This window comes from Martes martes (genome assembly GCF_963455335.1).
Source record: "Martes martes genome assembly, chromosome: 1".
Taxonomy (NCBI): Eukaryota; Metazoa; Chordata; class Mammalia; order Carnivora; family Mustelidae; genus Martes; species Martes martes.
Window position 1 is genome coordinate 92,322,673 of NC_137888.1, and position 19,544 is coordinate 92,342,216.

At 37.6% G+C, this 19,544-nt stretch overlaps 1 protein-coding gene across 2 annotated transcripts in view; it reads right to left on the bottom strand.

Annotated features, from left to right (window-relative positions):
• Positions 1–19,544, bottom strand: part of MECOM (MDS1 and EVI1 complex locus) — a 545,051-nt gene that overhangs the window by 262,931 nt on the left and 262,576 nt on the right. For both annotated transcript variants that reach the window (XM_080802132.1, XM_080802131.1), the window contains exon 2: positions 18,203–18,540. In XM_080802132.1, coding sequence (XP_080658258.1) covers positions 18,203–18,540 — 338 coding nt within the window. The remainder of the gene's footprint in view (positions 1–18,202; positions 18,541–19,544) is intronic.

Sequence of the window (19,544 nt, forward strand, 5' to 3'; positions counted from 1 at the left end):
TTATATGTAGAAACCCAAGCTCTCCAAGCTTTACAACTGCTTCTTAGACTCTCTGTGAGATTTACGGAAGATTTGTTGAGCAAATATTAAAGTCAATTGGAGATCCATGTCCCTATCAATCAGTTATGGTGGTTGAGTAAGGAATCAAACTTCAAATGAACACTTTTTGAGTCAAGCTCACCAAGTGACATTATATACCTCCTTACCATAATACCCTTCATAATGTTCCTGACAAATCAATGTTTAGGGGTCCATATAAAGCTCTGTAATTTAAGTTATGGTAATTCACAATCTCAGCAAGTACTTTCCATATTTTGTAGACTGGCTCATCTATCTATAAGCAAAGTCAACTGTTCTTCAGCCTTTATATTGCTGACAATATTCTTATAAAATTAACATCTTCAAAGGACAATTTTCATGTTTTGGAAGGTACAAGGAAAGTGAAAATTCTCTTGTTAAAAACATATTCACATCTGGTTTTTTTAAGATTACTGTCTTTTCCAAGTTATAAAAGAAAACAAAGTCCTAAGTTCTTATTAAACCTTCCAATTAAAAGTATTACTAAATCCAGATTGTTCTTAATGGAAGCCCCCACATGAAGAGAGACCTTAGGATATAGCAGAGTTTGTGTAAGTGAAGAATCATTAGCATGTGGCAGTTTGGTGACAATTTGGTTAGAAGACATGGACATTATGTTGTACCGTTCAAGAGAACTGATGGGAGAAGGTAACCGTGGCGCAGGAAAGCAGAGCCTCCCTACCACTGTCACACCCTTCAAGCCTTCCTTCAGGAAGCTTCTACCTACACGCAGGTACATTTGACTTCAGGCTACTGTCATGTTCAGGCATAAATCCTCAACCAAATAATTCAAATACTCCTTCCCCTTTGAACAGCCTGTGAGTCAGAGAGCTTACCCACAGTTTTCAATAGCACATATTTTGGTATTTCTTTATTAGGAAAACTAAAAACCCACAACTTTTGATACTTCTCTTATCCAAAATGCTCAAAAGCAACAGTGAACAGTGAAATTTTACATAGTGAGAGTTCATAAGGGGTCTTCTGCAGCCTTATCTGTGAATCCCTATATTTCTGCCCAGAAAGTCTCAGAACCCCACTGACCCTGTGCCACCTTTATTTTTAAGACAAATTTAAGAATAAACAAATTACAATGTACAAAAAGCTTAGGATATGTATTTCCACTTATCTAAAATGCTTTATAGACTTAATCACAATATATTTAGTTACGATATTGTTCCCCCTGGTGATTCAGAGACATTTTTTACTCTGTGGAGGAATTCCACTGATGCAGTAGAGCCTGGGAAGAAGACAAATCCATGAGATGACCAGGGCTTTTCTTTCACATGAAACTACGTCCACGTTTGTGAATAGGCAGAATATGCTTTCCTCAAGATTAGAAGATGCGCCCCCACCCCCCGCAAAAATGCTGTCACGAGGCATGTCTGTTCTTGGGTTTTTCTGAAAGCATACCACCACAGTCCTCACTGAAGAAGGTCATGAATAGGAATAAAGGCACACCCATCGTCCCTAAATCCACAGACTAGATCAAACCTGCTGTAGAGAAAATCAGTCCTGATTACCTAGCTGAGAGCTGAGGAGGCAGAGTAAGCATGACACATGGGTATGGAGGGCCAAGGGAGATGAAGATGAGGAGAGGAGTGAGAGAGAGCCCTTCAAAGAAAGATTACATGGAGAGGGTTAGGGCTGAGGGGCACATTTTCATCTCTCGACTCCACCCCACCAAGCTACAAGAGTGGAAGTTCATTAGAAATGGGAATCCAAACCTCATCCTCTGCCCTGGTTCAAAATGCTTCCTCTAGTCTTCAGTAAAAGAACCATTTGAACACCTATCAGTGTTGGTGGGTTGAGGAATATTGGGTTGAGGAAGGCCACTTCCCTGCGCTACTCAGACAGGGGACAATATTTAATACTTTGCAGTGTGGTAGCTCTGTCAAACTCAAAGAGCTCCAACCCCAAAGAATGAATTCCACAGTCCTTCCCTCAGAACAAGGATGCAAGGAACATCCCCAGCCTCGGACTGGTCATGGTGATGAAGATGATCACAATCAGTTTGCTCTGAAGTGCTTACAATGGCATACCAGGCCCTGCTCCAAGTCCTTTACAATACTTTACAACATAACTGTTGCAAAAATCCCATGAGGCAGACTTTATTGTTATTACCACAGTACAGCTGAGGAAACTGAGACAAAAAATCATTATGGACTTGTCAAGGTCCCAAAGTAAGTAATAGAGAATGTGATCCAAGGTCATTTGTCTCTAGACCTGACACCATCAGTCACTCTATTAGACTGAGTCTTTTTTTAAGTGATGAGCCCATGACACCTGTGTTGTAGTTGAGATGACCAGATGGTATCTTTGAACGTTGCTTTAATATACAGTTGAGGGTGTTCTAAAAATCATACCCCAGGGACAGAATGAAATGTATACCTTTATCTCTGCAAAGACAGCTAGGAATAGAATGCTCCCTCTCACTAACTTACTTCCTTCTCAAAACAAGGCTTCAGTCTTCAGCTGCCTTCTCTGCACAACATAAAATCCAAAAAGAGATGCACATATCAAAGGAGATTTAATTTCAGGTTTAAACCGCAATTATGCTCGTTGAATACAAGAGAAATTTGAAAACAAGCATCTCTTTGCTACTTAATTTAAAGTTAATTTATCTCCTCCCCAGGGTTCAAAGACCAAAACATGAACCCCCCCAGATGCAGTCTCTAAAACCATAATAACACAGGGCATGCCCATAAGGATAAAAAGAAGTAAAGGAGGGGTAAGTGAACGGAACTCAGAAACTTAAAGTCAAAGCTGGAATAGACCTCAGTGAGACTCCAGAGGAGAAAACCAGGTGACTTTCCAAGGTCCCAAGTGCCAGTTGGGGAAAGAACTCAGGGTTCCTGGCACCCAGGCCAGTGTTCCTTCCACTATCTCACACGGCCTCCCTGAACGGCAAACCACTAGCCGTCTGACAAAGCAGCAAGCCAGGGAGCCATGCCACATGAAAGGCCAGATTGTTGAGGGGAAGGGGGGTGGGGAGAAGAAGCAAAGGGCCGAAGGACACTACGGTTTTACAGAAATCTATGTGCAAGTAGATCCTGTGGTTACCAATGGGGCTGGCCCAGAGAAAGAGCAACTGACTGACAGCACAGACAAAGGCAGAGGTGATCTCACAAAGGGAGGTACAGGAGTCACCGGGCTTCGTGCATATCACTAATACACTTCGTCAAGTGGAGACCAAGAATAACAGTGAGGAAAAGCCCACTATACACAAGGGCCCTTTTATTCTTTGGACTTTCCTGCTTCACACACACTTTACCTGATGAAACATTAGAACTTTTACTTTTATTTCTATAGGATCCTTTTGATTTTTCCACATTCAACTAGCACACTTCACAAATATTTAGTGTTCCTATTTTTTTGCAAATTAATGTGCTGTGCACACTGATGACATATTTGGAAGTTAATGAAATCAGATGAAAATTGCTTAGATTAAAATTTCCCCGTTTCTTCACTACAATGTCTGCCACCTACTGTTCAGCTACGAAATACTACAGCTCTCGCATCAATGAAAGTTCATATTAATATGCTCTGAGGTAGAAAGACTCTATTAGCCATTTTCTTCCCCGTCTCCTGTTCTTTGCTTCCAACTGCGTTTAGCTTTGGAACCCTCTGACAAATGGCCATTATTCTCTGGGCTAGTAAAAAATTTCTAAACTTTAGGGGAAATGTCGTTGGTCAAAAGCCCAAGGGAATTGGCTTGTTGAATTAAATGATAAATATATGCATTTAAGGTCATTAGAGACTTTATCTCCTGTGAAGGCTATATTTGTCAGATTGATATAATTTCTCTCAACTGAGTACTTAACTCCATCGGCCAATATTATTACGATTATTCCTTTCCCTTTAAGTGGGAGACTTCTGGCTAACAACACGTGTGTTCTTTCTGGTGCTGCTTCTTGAGCGATCAAGGCACACCTTTGTTTCATTTATATGCAATTTTCACCTCTGACCCAAGAAATGAGTCCTGGGCTTCCTGAACTTTATTGCCTGTTAATAGACTGCTGGCTCTCTTTTCAGCAGTAATAGAAATGGTGGAGAGGCATTTCATTTAAGAAAGAGGCTGGCAGACTGCAGCCTGAAAGACAATGTCAGAATTAAAAGTCAGCCCGGCCAAGAAACAATATAAAGACCACAGTGACATGAAAGAGGAAGTTACCCGTATTCCATCCCACATTGAACAGCCGGTATATAAATAAGAACAGCATCTCAGATCTAATTATTTTCCCACCACGCAATGGCAGACACCCTGAATGGTGCTAAGTGATTGATCTGGTAATTCATCTTCAACTTACACCTATCTACATATTTTGTTTCTTCTCATTAAACTGGAGACATCAGTGACGAACTTATGAAGTGGCAGTCTTTGGCTTCATAAAATACACACAGATGCTCATCAGAGGCTCTTTCCTGCCTACTTCTTAGTGACACGTGTTTATAATTTCGTCTGTATTTCGTTTGCTGTGGTTTACTCTTAAGTACATCTGTTCAATTAAAATGGAAACGTGTGACATGGCCTGCACTCAGCAACTTTCGAGCTTGTTAATGAAACGTTCTAAGGTTCCTGCCTCAGCTCTTTATTTGCAAAAGAAAATGACTGAAAAGTACAAATAAAAATACCCTTTAAAACGCATACAAAGAAGTCGACTGTTTTGTTAATAGTTAAGAAAAGGCATTATTATGGCATAAGGACATTATTTTACATGAAAAGACATTATTAAAAATGATTTACTGCCGCATGTTTGGAAACTTACAGGAAAAGTCTGATAATATATTAAACTTGTTTATTATGACTTCATATAATTTTGAATAATACTACTTTTTCCTTTGACAAGTGCAATAAACTCTACGGGTATAGACATAGGTTGATTATCACGAGTCAACTGTGTTGCTTAAAGAAACATGCCCAAACAATCAGCTTTTGACGGCTGCATCTCCAGTTATTTACACTCGCCATCATGGTAATAATTCACCATTTCTATATTAATAAGGCAGTGAAATTTATTATGATGGTATTGAAAAGTTATTAAGTACTGCATCCCAAGTGACAAAGTACCACAGCACTGTCACTATCCAAAAGCAGTTCCCCATTCATCACTTGCCTTTCCAGATGGTCCTGCATCTTTATCGCTCCCAGGTTGGTGACATCACCTGTTCACCCACTCAAAATTGATGATGAAAGCAAACAGATCTATCTTACTTACATTTACCAAATCAATTTAATTTTTACAGGCCACGGCTTGGTGACATATTGACTGTTTTCCTTAATGGCACCTACCGTATTTAATGCAAGGATGTCATCTTTGATTCCTGGCTCGCATAATGTGTCATTTCATAATAAATTTTTCTAACATATTTACTTAATGGAAAGAATTATGATTGCTTGTCAGTTCTCTTATTAAACACAATGATAATTCTTTTTCTTTTGGAGTATCATCCATTGGGCAATGGAGCTATTTTTAATTCCTCCTCATCTCTTAATGGGAGGCAGTGACTTAGATATAAAGTAAGTCCTAATCAAATGCTGGACATATGATCCACGACCCTCAATTGCAGAGCTCCATGTCAAGATTTTATCTTACATATTATTTCAGAAAAACTAGATTCTCAAGAGATGCCATGATTAAAATAATATAGCTAAAGATGAATATATGACTGCCACTACAAAAATACAGAGCTGTGGAATTGATCGTAATGGTCCATATGATGTCTACCCTTGACTTCTCTTCAGCTAGTGCTCTTAGATCAGATGTATATTAACGTAAATATCTGCACTGTGGGAGGTTAAGATGCAGAATGAAAGACTAGCCTACTGGCTAGCTGATACTCACATGCGATACCCCTTGCTTCCAAGTATGATTTACATATCTCATCTGCCACCCTCCAAGACAAATGCTCCTCTGACACGTGGCATCATTTCATTGTGGTGCATCTGTATTATGTGAAGGGAATGGACGACCAGTATCTGTATTCGGAGAGGTATAGGGCCCATAGGGCAAATCAAGCCTCGCCTGCCCCCTAAACCCCCATCTTATGTGTATGCAAGTAAAAACAACACCAAATAAACTCCAAGTCTGACTCTAAAAAGAAAAATGGGGAAAATCCGTGACAAAGGAAAACTGAGAAATCTAAGGCTGTGTGCGCGTCTATTTCTTTAGCGCTCATGAGCTAGCCAAGAGAAGCCACAGTACAAGTGTTTGGCAAGGTTAAGGAGTTAGCCCTCCAGAGAAGGTTCTCTGGCCCCAGCCCCACACTGCTGACAGACTAATGGCAATGACTCTTGGCTTTACCATCTGCTTCCCCCACAACACTGGGGGGGAACCACAGCTCACCTCCCATGACCCTCCACTAAATCTAGAGATAGTCAGGGATGATCTCCGAGTTCACCTGGCCCTATATCGAAACGATTGGGTCCCAGGATTAGTGGATTCCTGGGGAGAGGAAGGAGGATGGAAGGACTCTGCCCAGTAGAACAATCTCCATCTGTGCTTCTACTATTTAGTCTCAATCAAATGAGCAGAAATGTACATGTCAACAACACCCAAACATGGTTTATATCTCTTTAGAAACCAAGTCCAGGATTTCCTACATCCCTGTAATTGCAATGATAGCAGCTCAAGTTAGGAAAAAGAAGAAGAAGGAAAAAAAAAGTTGAGGGCAGAACTAGGTAACCTGCTCCTACCTGTAGATTAAGTTCATATAAGGAGACTTTTCATGCTCATCTACAGAGATGAACTTATCCTAACTTCTTGGTTAGGCAGAGTCTTGCCCTTGGGTGAGGTTTCCAGGAAAACAGGGATCCAAGTTGGCAGCTTTGCAAGACCAACAAGAACATCTTTTTTTTTGAGGGCAGCTGGTCTCTGTGTCAGGGTGGAGATTCTATGCTGGCATTACACACCTGCTGAATTCCTACCACAAGAATCTAAACAAATGAAAAAAGAAAAAACAAATCATCCACACCTGTGGCTGCCAACCAGTGGAGGTTTCTGTGCCAGGCCGTGCACACCTGGGAAGCCCGGGAGGTCAGCTGGAGTGTCAGAGGAAAACACCACTGTCAGCTACTTGGTAGGAGGGACAAAGGTTGGGCGCCTGGATGGCTCAGTCATTCAGCATCTGCCTTTGGCTCAGGTCATGATCCTAGGGTCTTGGGATCGAGTCCTGCATCAGGCTCCCTATGCAGTGGAAAGCCCGCTTCTCTCTTTCCCACTCCCCCTGCTCATGTTGCCTCTCTTGCTGTGTCTCTCTCTGTCCCATAAATAAATAAAATCTCAAAAAAAAAAAAAAAGAAGAAGAAGAAGAAGAAAGGGAAAAAAAAAAAAGAGGCACAAAGGATCTCCTACGTGAGCTGACCGGCCAATGGTCACAGCAAATATAAGTCATGGCCACGGAAAATATATACATATTTCCTATGAATAAGGAAAACTCTAGGTGCAAGTGTGACAGGAATAAGAGAGGAAATTTCAGAGCAGAGGAATCTGTAATCATCATCCCCTGCCCATCCTTCCTTCCCAATCAATGGCTGTCTCATTGTTTATTAGCCAAATTCAGATACTAGGTAATGGAAAATATACTACACCAGAATGAAAAATACTAAAATGGAAAAAGGCCATATCAGAGAAGTTGATCAATATGATTTTAAATATATACTTTACATATATTATATTTTATATTATATATAAATATATTTTGTTATATACAAATACATAAAATATACAAATATATTTAATGACCTATATTTATTAAATATATATATTATACACACACATATACACATCCATTTAAAGACAGAGAGACAGAGGCCTGGATGTGAGGAGAGTGTTTGAGAGGGGACAGTCTTTGAGAGCAGCACCTGCTGGATATGTGAGCTATTGAGAGTAAGAGGGTGAATGATAGATAATAGGGAGGATAAAGATATAGGGAGAAATGCTTTAAGTTTTTTAGAACATTATAAATGAAATCCTCATTTGATGGCTCTGAAAAGGATTTATTAAGTTTTTAAATAAATTTTGGATGGCTGGGGAGGAGTTACTGGGCCTTTAAAAAAAAATTTATAATGACTGCCTTTATATGGGTACCCAACTTTATATGGGTTACAAGGAGAAAGCATCAGGGCCAAACACCTGAAATGCTTAGATTCAAAATCCAAATTCAAAATTTAGATTCCAAAATGATCAATTAAAAAGAAAAAACCGTAAAAGTCACGTGTGTGTGTGTGTGTGTGTGTGCAAGGTTGTGTAGTGCAGGATCTGGAGACACTGTTTCTGTATCAGATGACACTCTTCAACTGACTTCCTAGGAGTAGGTTAGGAGATACAAATTATTTTCTGTGTCTAGGGCAGCAGTTGACTGATGGAATAAAAATGTGTTCTGAAAGCTGATGGGATACATGCTTAATAGTGGGATAGGGTTTGGATCTGGAAGTAGTAGATACTGGGGACAGGTGGCATGACCCACAATCACAGAATAAACTTTTGTTTTGAACCTGCTCATTTTGTTCCTAGCCATGAATGTGCCTCTGAGAAGATAACTCTGAGAATTTCTCCTTTGGTAATGTGGACCCACCATTGTATAGAGTACCTCAGTGAGGTAAGCTATGTCTGTTTATTGTTTGTTCACCTTCTACCAACACAAGAAGTCCCCTTATAATAAAGGCACTGTGAAATTTCTGTGCTGTACCAAAATTTTGTTATATCAAATAGTGTTTTGAAAGAAATGACCAACTAACAGGTAGCTGCTGGTATCTATTTGCTAAATACACACACACACACACACACACACACACACAAAATCTCTTTATATTATTCTTTGTCATACTGATAGCTGGCAACTTCTTCCTGTTTGCAATTTTTTTGGCTTGACAATTCTCCTGATTATCATGTAGAATATAATCTTAAAAAAGCAGACAACATTTGACCTACTTCAGCTTCAGCTATATTTTGAAGGGCCAAAAGATGCAGCAGAGCAAAAATGATGGTAACATTTAAGTTCTGAATTTTCCTATAGCTGAAATACAAATTCATTTTTCTAAACTTCTGGACAGAACTATGTATAAAGTAAAGTGCTTTGGCAGAATTTGTATTGTATGATTCTATCAATGTAAATAAGCTTTGAGAAGCCAACATGCTACCTTAACACAATCTTTATTTATTTTATAAATCCCCTCAGTGTCTCCATTTCTCCATATTACCTACTGATCATCATTGGAAGAAATTCTCTCCATACTGCTTCACTGAGCAAACTAAGGAGCAAAGAAGCTTCATTAACTCTCTTATCCTTCAAAGATAATTTCTACCCGTTATTTCGTATTACTTCTCACTGCTTCCAAACTTACCCTCAAGGAAAAGGCTTAGAGAATGAAACATCCTGATGCAGTGGCCCAACTAAGTATTCTAGAATAGTATTCCAGAGCAACAAATTATTATAAAGAAATGACCAAGTCCTAGAATTGACTGTCAAATCTATTAAAAGAGGATCTTTACTAAACATTTCATGCTTTAAACCCATGAGTTGCACTACTGATTAAGCAACTCATACACAAGTATGGGGGTGAGTAAGAAAGAAACTCACTTTGATACACTTGGTAGGATACACTGCTTAACTGGGAGAAAATCACCCAATATTCTTTTGAAAAATAAGTGACTCACGTGCAAATTCTAGTTGACCACGAAGGCACACAGAGTAAAACAAAAAAACTCTTGCTACTTGGGGAAATTTTTTTTCCTATTCTAGGTCTTTTATATTTCCACATGAAGTTTACAATCAACTTGTAAATCCCCACAATAAAGCGTACTAAGATTTGATTAGAATTGTGCTGAGTCAGTATGTTACTTTGGGAAGACTTGTTACCTTAACAGCGTAGACCTGTCTAATCAATGAGTGTGATTTCTCTATTTATATAGGTCATCTTTAAATTTCTGCTATGTTTTGAATTTTTCAGTGTAGGTATTTTAAAATGTTTGTATTTATTTTTACATATTTGAATTTTCTGATTAAACATTTTAATTGTTTGACATAAATGGTATTTTAAACTTATACAAATTGTTTTTTCAAGTGTGAAGAAATTCAGTTTTGTATATTTACCTTTTATCAGGCTTACTTTTTTTTTAAATTAATTTATTTATTTTAATAAACATCTAATGTATTTTTATCCCCAGGGGTACAGGTCTGTGAATCGCCAGGTTTACACCTTTCACAGCACTCATCATAGCCCATACCCTCCCCAATGTCTATCAGGCTTACTTTTTTAAATTTACTTATTCTTAGTATTTATAAATTTCTAAACAATCATATCATTTATGAATATAGACATTTTGCTTTATCCCTTCAAATTTTTGTTCTTTACATTCCTTTATTTTAGGGTGCCTGGGTGGCTCAGTCGGTCAAGCCTCTGCCTTTGGCTCAAGTCATGATCCCAGAGTCCTGGGATCAAGCCCCGCATCAGGCTCCCTGCTCAGCAGGGAGCCTGCTTCTCCCTCTCCCTCTCCCTCTCCCTCTGCCTGCTGCTCTGCCTACTTGTGTTCTCTATCAAATAAATAAATAAATTCTTTTTAAAAAAGATAATTCATTCCTTTCTTCTTTCCATATTGCACTGACTTGGACAATTTTGAACAGAGTATTAATAGGGACAGTCTCAATCTTACATGTCATTGAGGGGAAATGTCCAACATTATTTCATTATTGTAATGTCAGCTATAGCCTGTTTATATATGTCTACCAATTCAAAGTAGCACCCTTTATTTTGATTTTGCTCAGAGGTTTTGTGATGAAAATATATTAGGATTTTATCTATTGAGGTGGTCATGCAGTTTTTCCTCTATGTCAATGTGAAATACAATCATGACCTTTGAAAAGTGAGTATTTTTTATATTATTATTTGTAAGTTTTATTGAGATATAATTGACATAATATTTTGTAAGCTTTGAGTGTACAACACATTGCTTTGTTTGTTTTTATTTATTTATTTTTTAAGATTTTATTTATTTATATGACAGACAGAAATCACAAGTAGGCATAGAGGCAGGCAGAGAGAGAGGAAGAAGCAGGCTCCCCGCTCAGCAGAGAGCCTGATGCGGGGCTCCATCCCAGGACCCTGGGATCATGACCTGAGCCGAAGGCAGAGGCTTTAACCCACTGAGCCACCCAGGTGCCCCTGCTTTGTTTGTTTTTATTTATCCTGTCTATCCGAAGTCCATTTTTGCCAACTGACAGAATCCTATTTAAGATCAGATTTACATTTAGTTGTTCTGTTTCTTTCTTCTCCTTTAATTTGGAACATTTTCACGTCCTTTCCTTGCCTTTGATGACATGGGAAATTTTGAAGAATACAGCACACCCTCTTTTGTTAACTTTTTTTAAACTGATGAATAATCTTAATATAATTACTTGCTTTTTGTCTGGTATATAATTATATATTATTTTATTTATTTTTTTCAATGTTATATTAGTTTCAGGTGTACAATATAGTGATTCAACAGTTTCATATGTTACCCAGTATTCATCACAACAGGTGCACTGATGACTTGGGGAAATTTAAAAAAATGTTGATATCAGACTTGTCCACATCACTGCCTATACTTTGAAAGTTCTAGAAGTTGTCAAAACAGCAATAAGAGGAGTAGACATGCTGAACTCCGTCAATACCTCTCATGGAAGAAAGCATAAGAAGGGCAAGCCACGAGTATTAACAGGACATATGTGGAGGGGTTAGGAGGTGGGGTGAGGGGATTCCTAACCTCCTCACGAAACAGGATGGGATCCTCTTGAACCCTGGGCAAAACTATAGGTAGTTCCTGGTGCTTCAGGAGAATAAACTGCTATTTTCTTTCAATAGCCAGAGATTTAATTCCTACTATATATGTATGCTGGAAGCACAAAATGAATCATATAGACTGATTTTCTTTTCTTGATTTCGTTATATTCCAAGAGATCTATAAGTTCTTGGGCCCCAATGACAATCATATTCAGGATCCTATTAGTAAGCTGTACTTTTTATCTTGATATTTTCTTTTTTTTTTTTAAGATTTTATCTATATATTTGTCACAGAGAGAGAGAGAGTACATGCACAAGTGAGCACAAGCAGGAGAGCGGCAGGCAGAGGGAGAAGCAGGCTCCCAACTAGGCAAAGGGTCTGATGCGGGACTCAATCCCAGGACCCTGGGATCATGACCTGAGCTGAAGGCAGATACTTAACCAACTGAGCCACCGAGGCATCACTATCTTGGTATTTTCTGTTATTCTTCACAAAGTAAAACTGAATATACAAACTATATTTATCATCCTTAAATAACACTGCAAAAACTTAATAATACTTTGTAATGTAAGGTTTTATGGTAATGTACATTTGTTATATTAGATAACATTTCTCTTTCTTAACTATCCATTAAAGACATCCTTTTAGATAATTGATATTCTTTCCCCTCTACTGGAATCAATTCATTTCAAAATTATTAAGTCAAAGGTCTGTACTTAGTTATCTGGCTTTAAGAATATGCAACTTGTCAAGGGCACTTGCTTTCCCATTAATGAATAAACGTTTTCTCTAAAATCAATGCCAAAGTATTGATTTCATTCTACGAATCACTGTAAAATTCATTTTTGGCTCAAGCAAATCTAGAGAGAGATAAGGGAGAAATATTGCCACTCAAAGATATTTGATGTCTATGATATGTTAGGACATCTCAAACTATTTTTTCTTTATTACCAAACATACATTACTTGATTGTCAGCCTCCTGACTCTGAACTTAGTTGTTAGTTAGGTATCTTGAAAGTCTGATGTTGTTGTTTTAATAGATATTCATATTTCAGTTAACATACAGACTGCGTGTTTCCATACACAAGGCATCACTGCAGAACTCAAAAACAAACTTACAAATGTGAGAACTATTCCTTCTTAAATGATATAGGGAGGCACACATTCATTCCAATATCACATTTCAGGATTACATTACTGGAACATAATGTATTGTCAAAGCACTGCATCAAAATTATTTAATGAGTTTCTGATGCCAGCAAAATCTCTTTCTACTATTCCTTCCCATCTATTTAACAAAACATAAGAGAAATTTACTGACCACTCATGTCCTCATTTTTCTACCTCTGAGTATGTGTATGCTTGAAAAGAGAAAAAGTAAAGTTAAACTCATAGCTGGCATTTTAACTGATCAATGTAATCTGGATCAGTTGTGGGTTAGAGGGATACAATAGAGAGTTTGGCACCTAACAGATGCATCATCAGCTAACTTACATCTACTTGAGGAGTTTCATGACGACCAGTGGTAACAAAGATAAACAGAGAAAATGTGCTAAGTGACAATATTACAAGGAAACAAAACTTCACGTTATTTTTCCAATGACCTATCTCAGGCTATTAAAAATTAGCCACCCAATTATTATTTGGTTTAAAAAGAAATTTATGAATCTCTCCCAAATCCTTGTTTTAATTGTTAATTAGAAAACAACCAGTGCTTCCTTTTCAGATAAACTCAGAGACATAATTAGACCATCCCAGAGATAACTCAACTTCCAGGAAACAAAAGAGAACAAAAATTTATAAAAATTAATGAATAAAATATAGTTGCCCTTTGCCCTAATGACTCTGTGCTAGATCTCTATTCCAGCCAAGCTTTTGTTGTTTTTGTTCACCTTTATTACACTCTTCTAGCAGGTGGGAGGCTCTTTGGTAGGCTTTTCACACAGTGTCAAATTTTATCGTCATTACAACCCTCATCGGATAGGTACAATTATTATCACCATGTTCCATATATATAAACTGAGCGGCATCAATTATATAACTTTCCCCAAATCTCTCAACTAGCACACAGAGCCCTGAAGAAGACATAAGTCTGGGAAGTCTCACGCCAGAATCCTGATTCCCTCTGCTCTCCATGCAATTTCCATGTTATCATACAATGGTCATCTTTAGAAGAACACGTAAGAGGAAACACTTGTCTTGAACTAACAGAATTTTCTGTTTTTATTATTCAATCAATCAGTAACTCTAAAGTTCTTAACCTATCCTTAGGTAAAGATAGGTAAGTGTCCTATCCTCAATTACTTTTAGGTCCTAGAGACAATCAAGCGTTCTCCAGTCTTTAAAAACCTTTTGTTAGAGACAAGTCATATACATTGCAAGGTGGCAATCACTGCCAGACTCTAGCATTTATTTTTAAAGTTTCTCTTTATTAAATCAATACTGATTTGGGAGAAATCATATAATGTTTTTTGATATCTATGGCTTATTTTACCTAACCCTGTATTTTGGTTTGTAACCATCTTCAAAAATACACAATTTCTCTAAAATACAAACTGAAATGTTTTTCCAAAAGTGTCTTTTTTGGGGAAATATATTACACTTTTAAAAAACCATTTAAAGAGGGTTCAGAAAGGTGGTCACGAACTGCAATATTATCTTTGAGATTTCTCTCCTAAAAACTTTCTTTGAAAAGACTACCATATCTCTTTACTTCATTTTAATTATATAAAAAGTAATGACATAGGGCAGTTATTGGCCCGTGGGTCAAATAAAAATGCAAGAACCAATTAATTTCGAGTTATTTCCCTAGTAACTGCACAACAGTGGCAGAGTTAAGACTTGATTCCACATGTCTAAAATCCAGATTCTAGCTTTTTCCATGGAACTCCCTCAGCCCCACTCCCTATCTTTTCTTATGAGTCACATAATCCTCTATCCATTCATCATTCTTTCATTTGTTCTTTCATTCTTTCTTTTACCAATTATTTATTAAATGTCTGTGTTATGGACTGAATGCTTGAGTCCTCCCCAAATCCATTATGTTGAAGCCCTAACTCCCCATGTGACTATATTTGTGGATATCTAGGGCTCTCAGGTGGTAATTAAGGTTATATGAGGTCATAAGGGTGAGGTCTTGATCCGATAGGACCTTATAAGTCCGATAGTGTCCTTATAAGAAGAAATACCAGAGCACTCTCCTGCTGCCCCTGTGTTGTGTGTGTCTGTGTGTGCACATGTGTATATGCACCCTAGGAATGGCCATGCGAAGACAAAGCAAGAGGGGGGCCATCTGCAAGCCAGGAAGAGAGTCCCCACCAGAAGCCAAAACAGCTATCCTAGATCTTAGACTTCTAGCCTCCAGAATTATTAGAAAATAAATTTCTGCCATTTAAGTCACCCAGTCAGTCAATTAGTAGTACTTTGTTAGGGCAGCCTGAGGTGACTAATCCAGTCTGATTGTTTCAGGTAACAGACCTAGCAAGAGACAGTACCACAGGAACCACAGATAGGACACGATCAGGACGCTGCACTTAGAGGATAGAACTCTGGATATTTTGCTCTATTAGGGAAGCTAGGCAGAAAATTTGAATGTTATACAGTGCTTTAAATTCTTTGTACATGGATTTACCTGATGCTATGGGGGGGGGCGAAATGTAAGCAATACTAAATTTTGATGAGAAAGGTCAAGGAGAATGTCATGGAAGGGAAGAATCTGAAGAATGAATAGACACTTGCTAAGGGTGGATAGGAAAAGGAGGTTCCCAGGTAGGAAGACCAGTGTGTGCAAAGAATGGTGGCCCCATAGAACATGGGAACTATGAATCATGTCTGGTTGGTGTGGGAGACAGTAGTCAAACATAACCCATTTTCTTTCCTTCAGCAACTGGACAGATGGTAATACAATTTATTATACAGGAAGTGCTCAAGGAGGGGAGATTTGTTAGTAGAAAAGAGCAAGGATGGTACTAGAGATAGCAATGATTAGTTCGGTTATAATAGATTGGGTAGAAAGCAGGGCAGAATCTGATGCAAGAGTATGCACTCAGTGATTGTTTGCTGAATATGGACTTCCACTGTTCATGTATATTTTCCTTGGCCTAACATGTTTTTTTCTCCCTAAATTCATCATTTTTAAAAATGAAAGGGTATCAAAAGGCAAGGTTAGATTAGTTGGTCACAATTATCTGTCTAACCAAACAGGAGAGAAATCAGCCATCGTTGAGGGCAAATATGACAGGAAAGTGATTAAAAATGAGCCCGCAGGAGTAGGGCAAGATGCCTTTGTGAAAGTGCCTTTGTTGATCACGACTGGGTTTTGTATTAACTAGGGTAAGATTAGATGGGGGGGGCACTCTAGAGTCAAGAGCTCAAGTACTCCTCCATGGATAACAAGATTGCCAAAATCACCAAAAAAGCCCTTTCTGGTTTTGTTCATAACACATCTAGAGCAGATAATCCACACTCTCGAAAGTGAGGGCAACAATTAAAATGGTGCAGAAAATTACTGAATTAACCATCAATTGAATTCTTGAATGAGAGAGAGGAAATGGGTGATCTTTAGCCAGAGTCATGAACTATTTATAGAGATACCTTGAATTCCAACCAATAAAACAACTCAGTTTTAACATAATGAAAAGAATCATTTTACATTTCTCAAGGTAAGTATTTTCCTGTATATATATTGAAGATATTCTACTCCCAAGGAGAAAAATAATTATTTTTAAATTTCCTCTAAATGCTGAATTTTCCCCAGGTTCATCCCCTAATCCATAAGTATCCTGTTTAAGGAGACATAGTCCTGCATTTATCAGCACTGTAACTGCAAAATTATTTTGTTATTAAGTCTTGGTTTATCCCAAGCCTTCTGGATAATCTCGAGCAGTACTGAACTTGTTGTTTAGCTCTGGAGATTTTGTAATAAAAGTTTAATGAGTTACTTATTACTAGAATGTTTATAGCCTTTATTTTAAGGAGAACAAAAATGACGTAAAGTTCTACGCATTTAGTTTAAAACTTATTCAACTCACATATCAGTTAATGCTACAGTGATTTTTAAAAAAATCTCTTATCGATATATGTGTCTAAAAGCAGTGTAGCCAAACCACAACTTTACCTGAGCTGTGGTTAAGAACAAAACTAAGGAAGGATTTCTTACTTGTCAGCATGTCAAATCCAGATCTTAACTTTTGTCATTTTAGAATTTGGACAGGATTGTTTTGATTGAGGCATTTTGCACAGATTTTACAAGAGGATACATATAAAACAAGGGGACAAAAATTTGAAATTAAGTCCTGAAGGCACCGTGTATTTATTTCTATTTAAAATGCTGACCATATATTCTATTAATGACCATAAATATTAAGAGAACATACCAAATAAATCTAGTTTATCTGATTTCTGTCTAACTGAAATACTAGGAAACCAAGGGTCAATCATGTCTCTAAAAAACACTTCCTTGCTAATATGGAAATTGCCTATACATTTTGCAGATATAGACCAGGTTTTCCAGAAATTATAATGTTATGATTTAACCACGTAAGTTTTCGAGTAGTAAAAATAAATGGAAAGTAGATAAAGCTACAGAATCTGTACAAAAATTATAAGCTCAGCATCACATAGTTACCTGTTCTTACTGAAATAAAATTTACTTTGATCTTGTGACCAGACTGTAACTTATCATTCTTAGATATTATCAAGATGGTTTCTGTGAAAAGCACGGCTAAAACCAGCAACTAATTTTCATATTTTTTTGCCATCATTTTTATGTATGAATTATTCATTAAATCAATTTGAATATAAAGAACCATCACAGAATTCAGTACAGGACTCATGTTCCAGAAACATGTAGAATCAAAGCAGGGTTATCACAAGAGTAGCAAAATATATTAGAACACGGAGAAAAATGACCACGTAGAACAAAATAAAACCAAATTAACTCAAGAAAACAAATGTTTCCTCCAATGTTCCAAGACTTGCCGCCAAAGAAAAGATAAAATACAATAAGCTTGTCATATGATGACGTCTATTTGCTTATGCCACATACTATGTGGATGGCCACATTTGATGCTTCTAAATGCTAATTATAAAAACTGCATTTGTTTCCTCTGGTATGTCTGTAAGTTGATACTATTCTTTACCATTCATAAGTTGAGTTCTTCTCTATCATGCTATACCTTTATGCAACATTTTGTTTATAACAAGAAGCTAGATTACAAAGGAGGTTCGTTCTTAAAGATTTATTTGAAGACATTTGGTAACATTTGGAATTTGCTTATTTTATATCCACTTTAAAAACTGATCTAATATTAGTCACACATCTGAATACATTTAAATGTGTAAACTCAAAATGTATTCTTACCTCCCATCCATAGCTGGGGTCTTTCAGGTTTGACCTCTGCTCTCCCACATAAGGCCCAAACTTTTCGCCTGCCTCAATCTTCCTTTTGGTCCATATTCCTAGTCCTGCTCCAGGCATATTTGACTCTCGAAGTTCAAACTCAGCAGGAATGGGGATATCATCAGGGATATAGATGGGGGCTTTGTATGGAGAGCCCTCTTTTGGCGTGAATGCTTCGCTGGATGTGGCTGGAGAGCATGGCTCTTGGATGTGGAGGGAGGGAGTGCTGGCTACTCCATCTGCATCTGGCATTTCTTCCAGAGGAATTTCAGGGTAGCTGCCATATACACACTCATTACCTGTGAACAAATAATAACTTTGTGAATTCCAACTAATACAGAAGAATCAAAATCCCACAGTTCAGTACCCAGTACTCAGTTGTTCTTTGAAGAAAAAATAGGGAAGGCCATTGTTAAATTATGCCTGCATTAAAGTCTCTGTGGTTCACAGATGGGGAATTTGGTTTATCTGCGGTGAATCCATAAATCAAATGAGCTAATCTTCAACAGCCAATACTCTCATGGGCCAGCTCAATCCATTATTTAGCTGGGGAACAACCAGCAATTTAATTATTGGTCTAAATAAAGTACAGATAAGAAGTAAACATATGTGTACCTACAACCCCACAAACCATCCTAAATTGGAAGGTGATATCATTATACAATGTATTGGAAAGTTGTATCATGCAATGTATCTTAGACTACATTGTAGAAAACTGTCAAAGATTCCAAGGGCTACCATAGACAACAAGGCTTACATCTATGTAGCTGGACTATTTATTGGAGTATTACTTTGTGTTTGTTCTTTATCTTTCCTATTTCAAACACATCACCAAACCATTGGTATTCTTTGCCTCAACAACTTATGCAGAGAATTAAAGCTACTTGAAGCTAGTGATTTCTCTAGACATTTGTGAAAACAAAATCATTAAAGAAAATAGGTGAGTTTTCCAGAGGGGAAAGCAAGGCAGAGTAACAAGGAGTCTGGACACTTCACACTGGGGGGCTCTCAGGACTCCACAAGGCAGCACAGCACCTCTACCTGAAGTAAATGAGTGTACCATTTCAGACAATAAAATCTTTTATACAGTTTGCTGGGGGTTAAAGAATTGTGATTGAGCATGAATTTCCCACCAGCTGAAGGGGATTTCAGTTATCTTAAAGCAAATAAACACGTTTCTTGTCTACAGGGATTATAGACCTATTTGTTTGATTTGTAGAACTTCAAGGAGAGAACTAAGAAAAATGAGTTAAAATTATAAGGAGACAAATGTCAATCGGATCCATCCAGAGTTGCTTTAAGT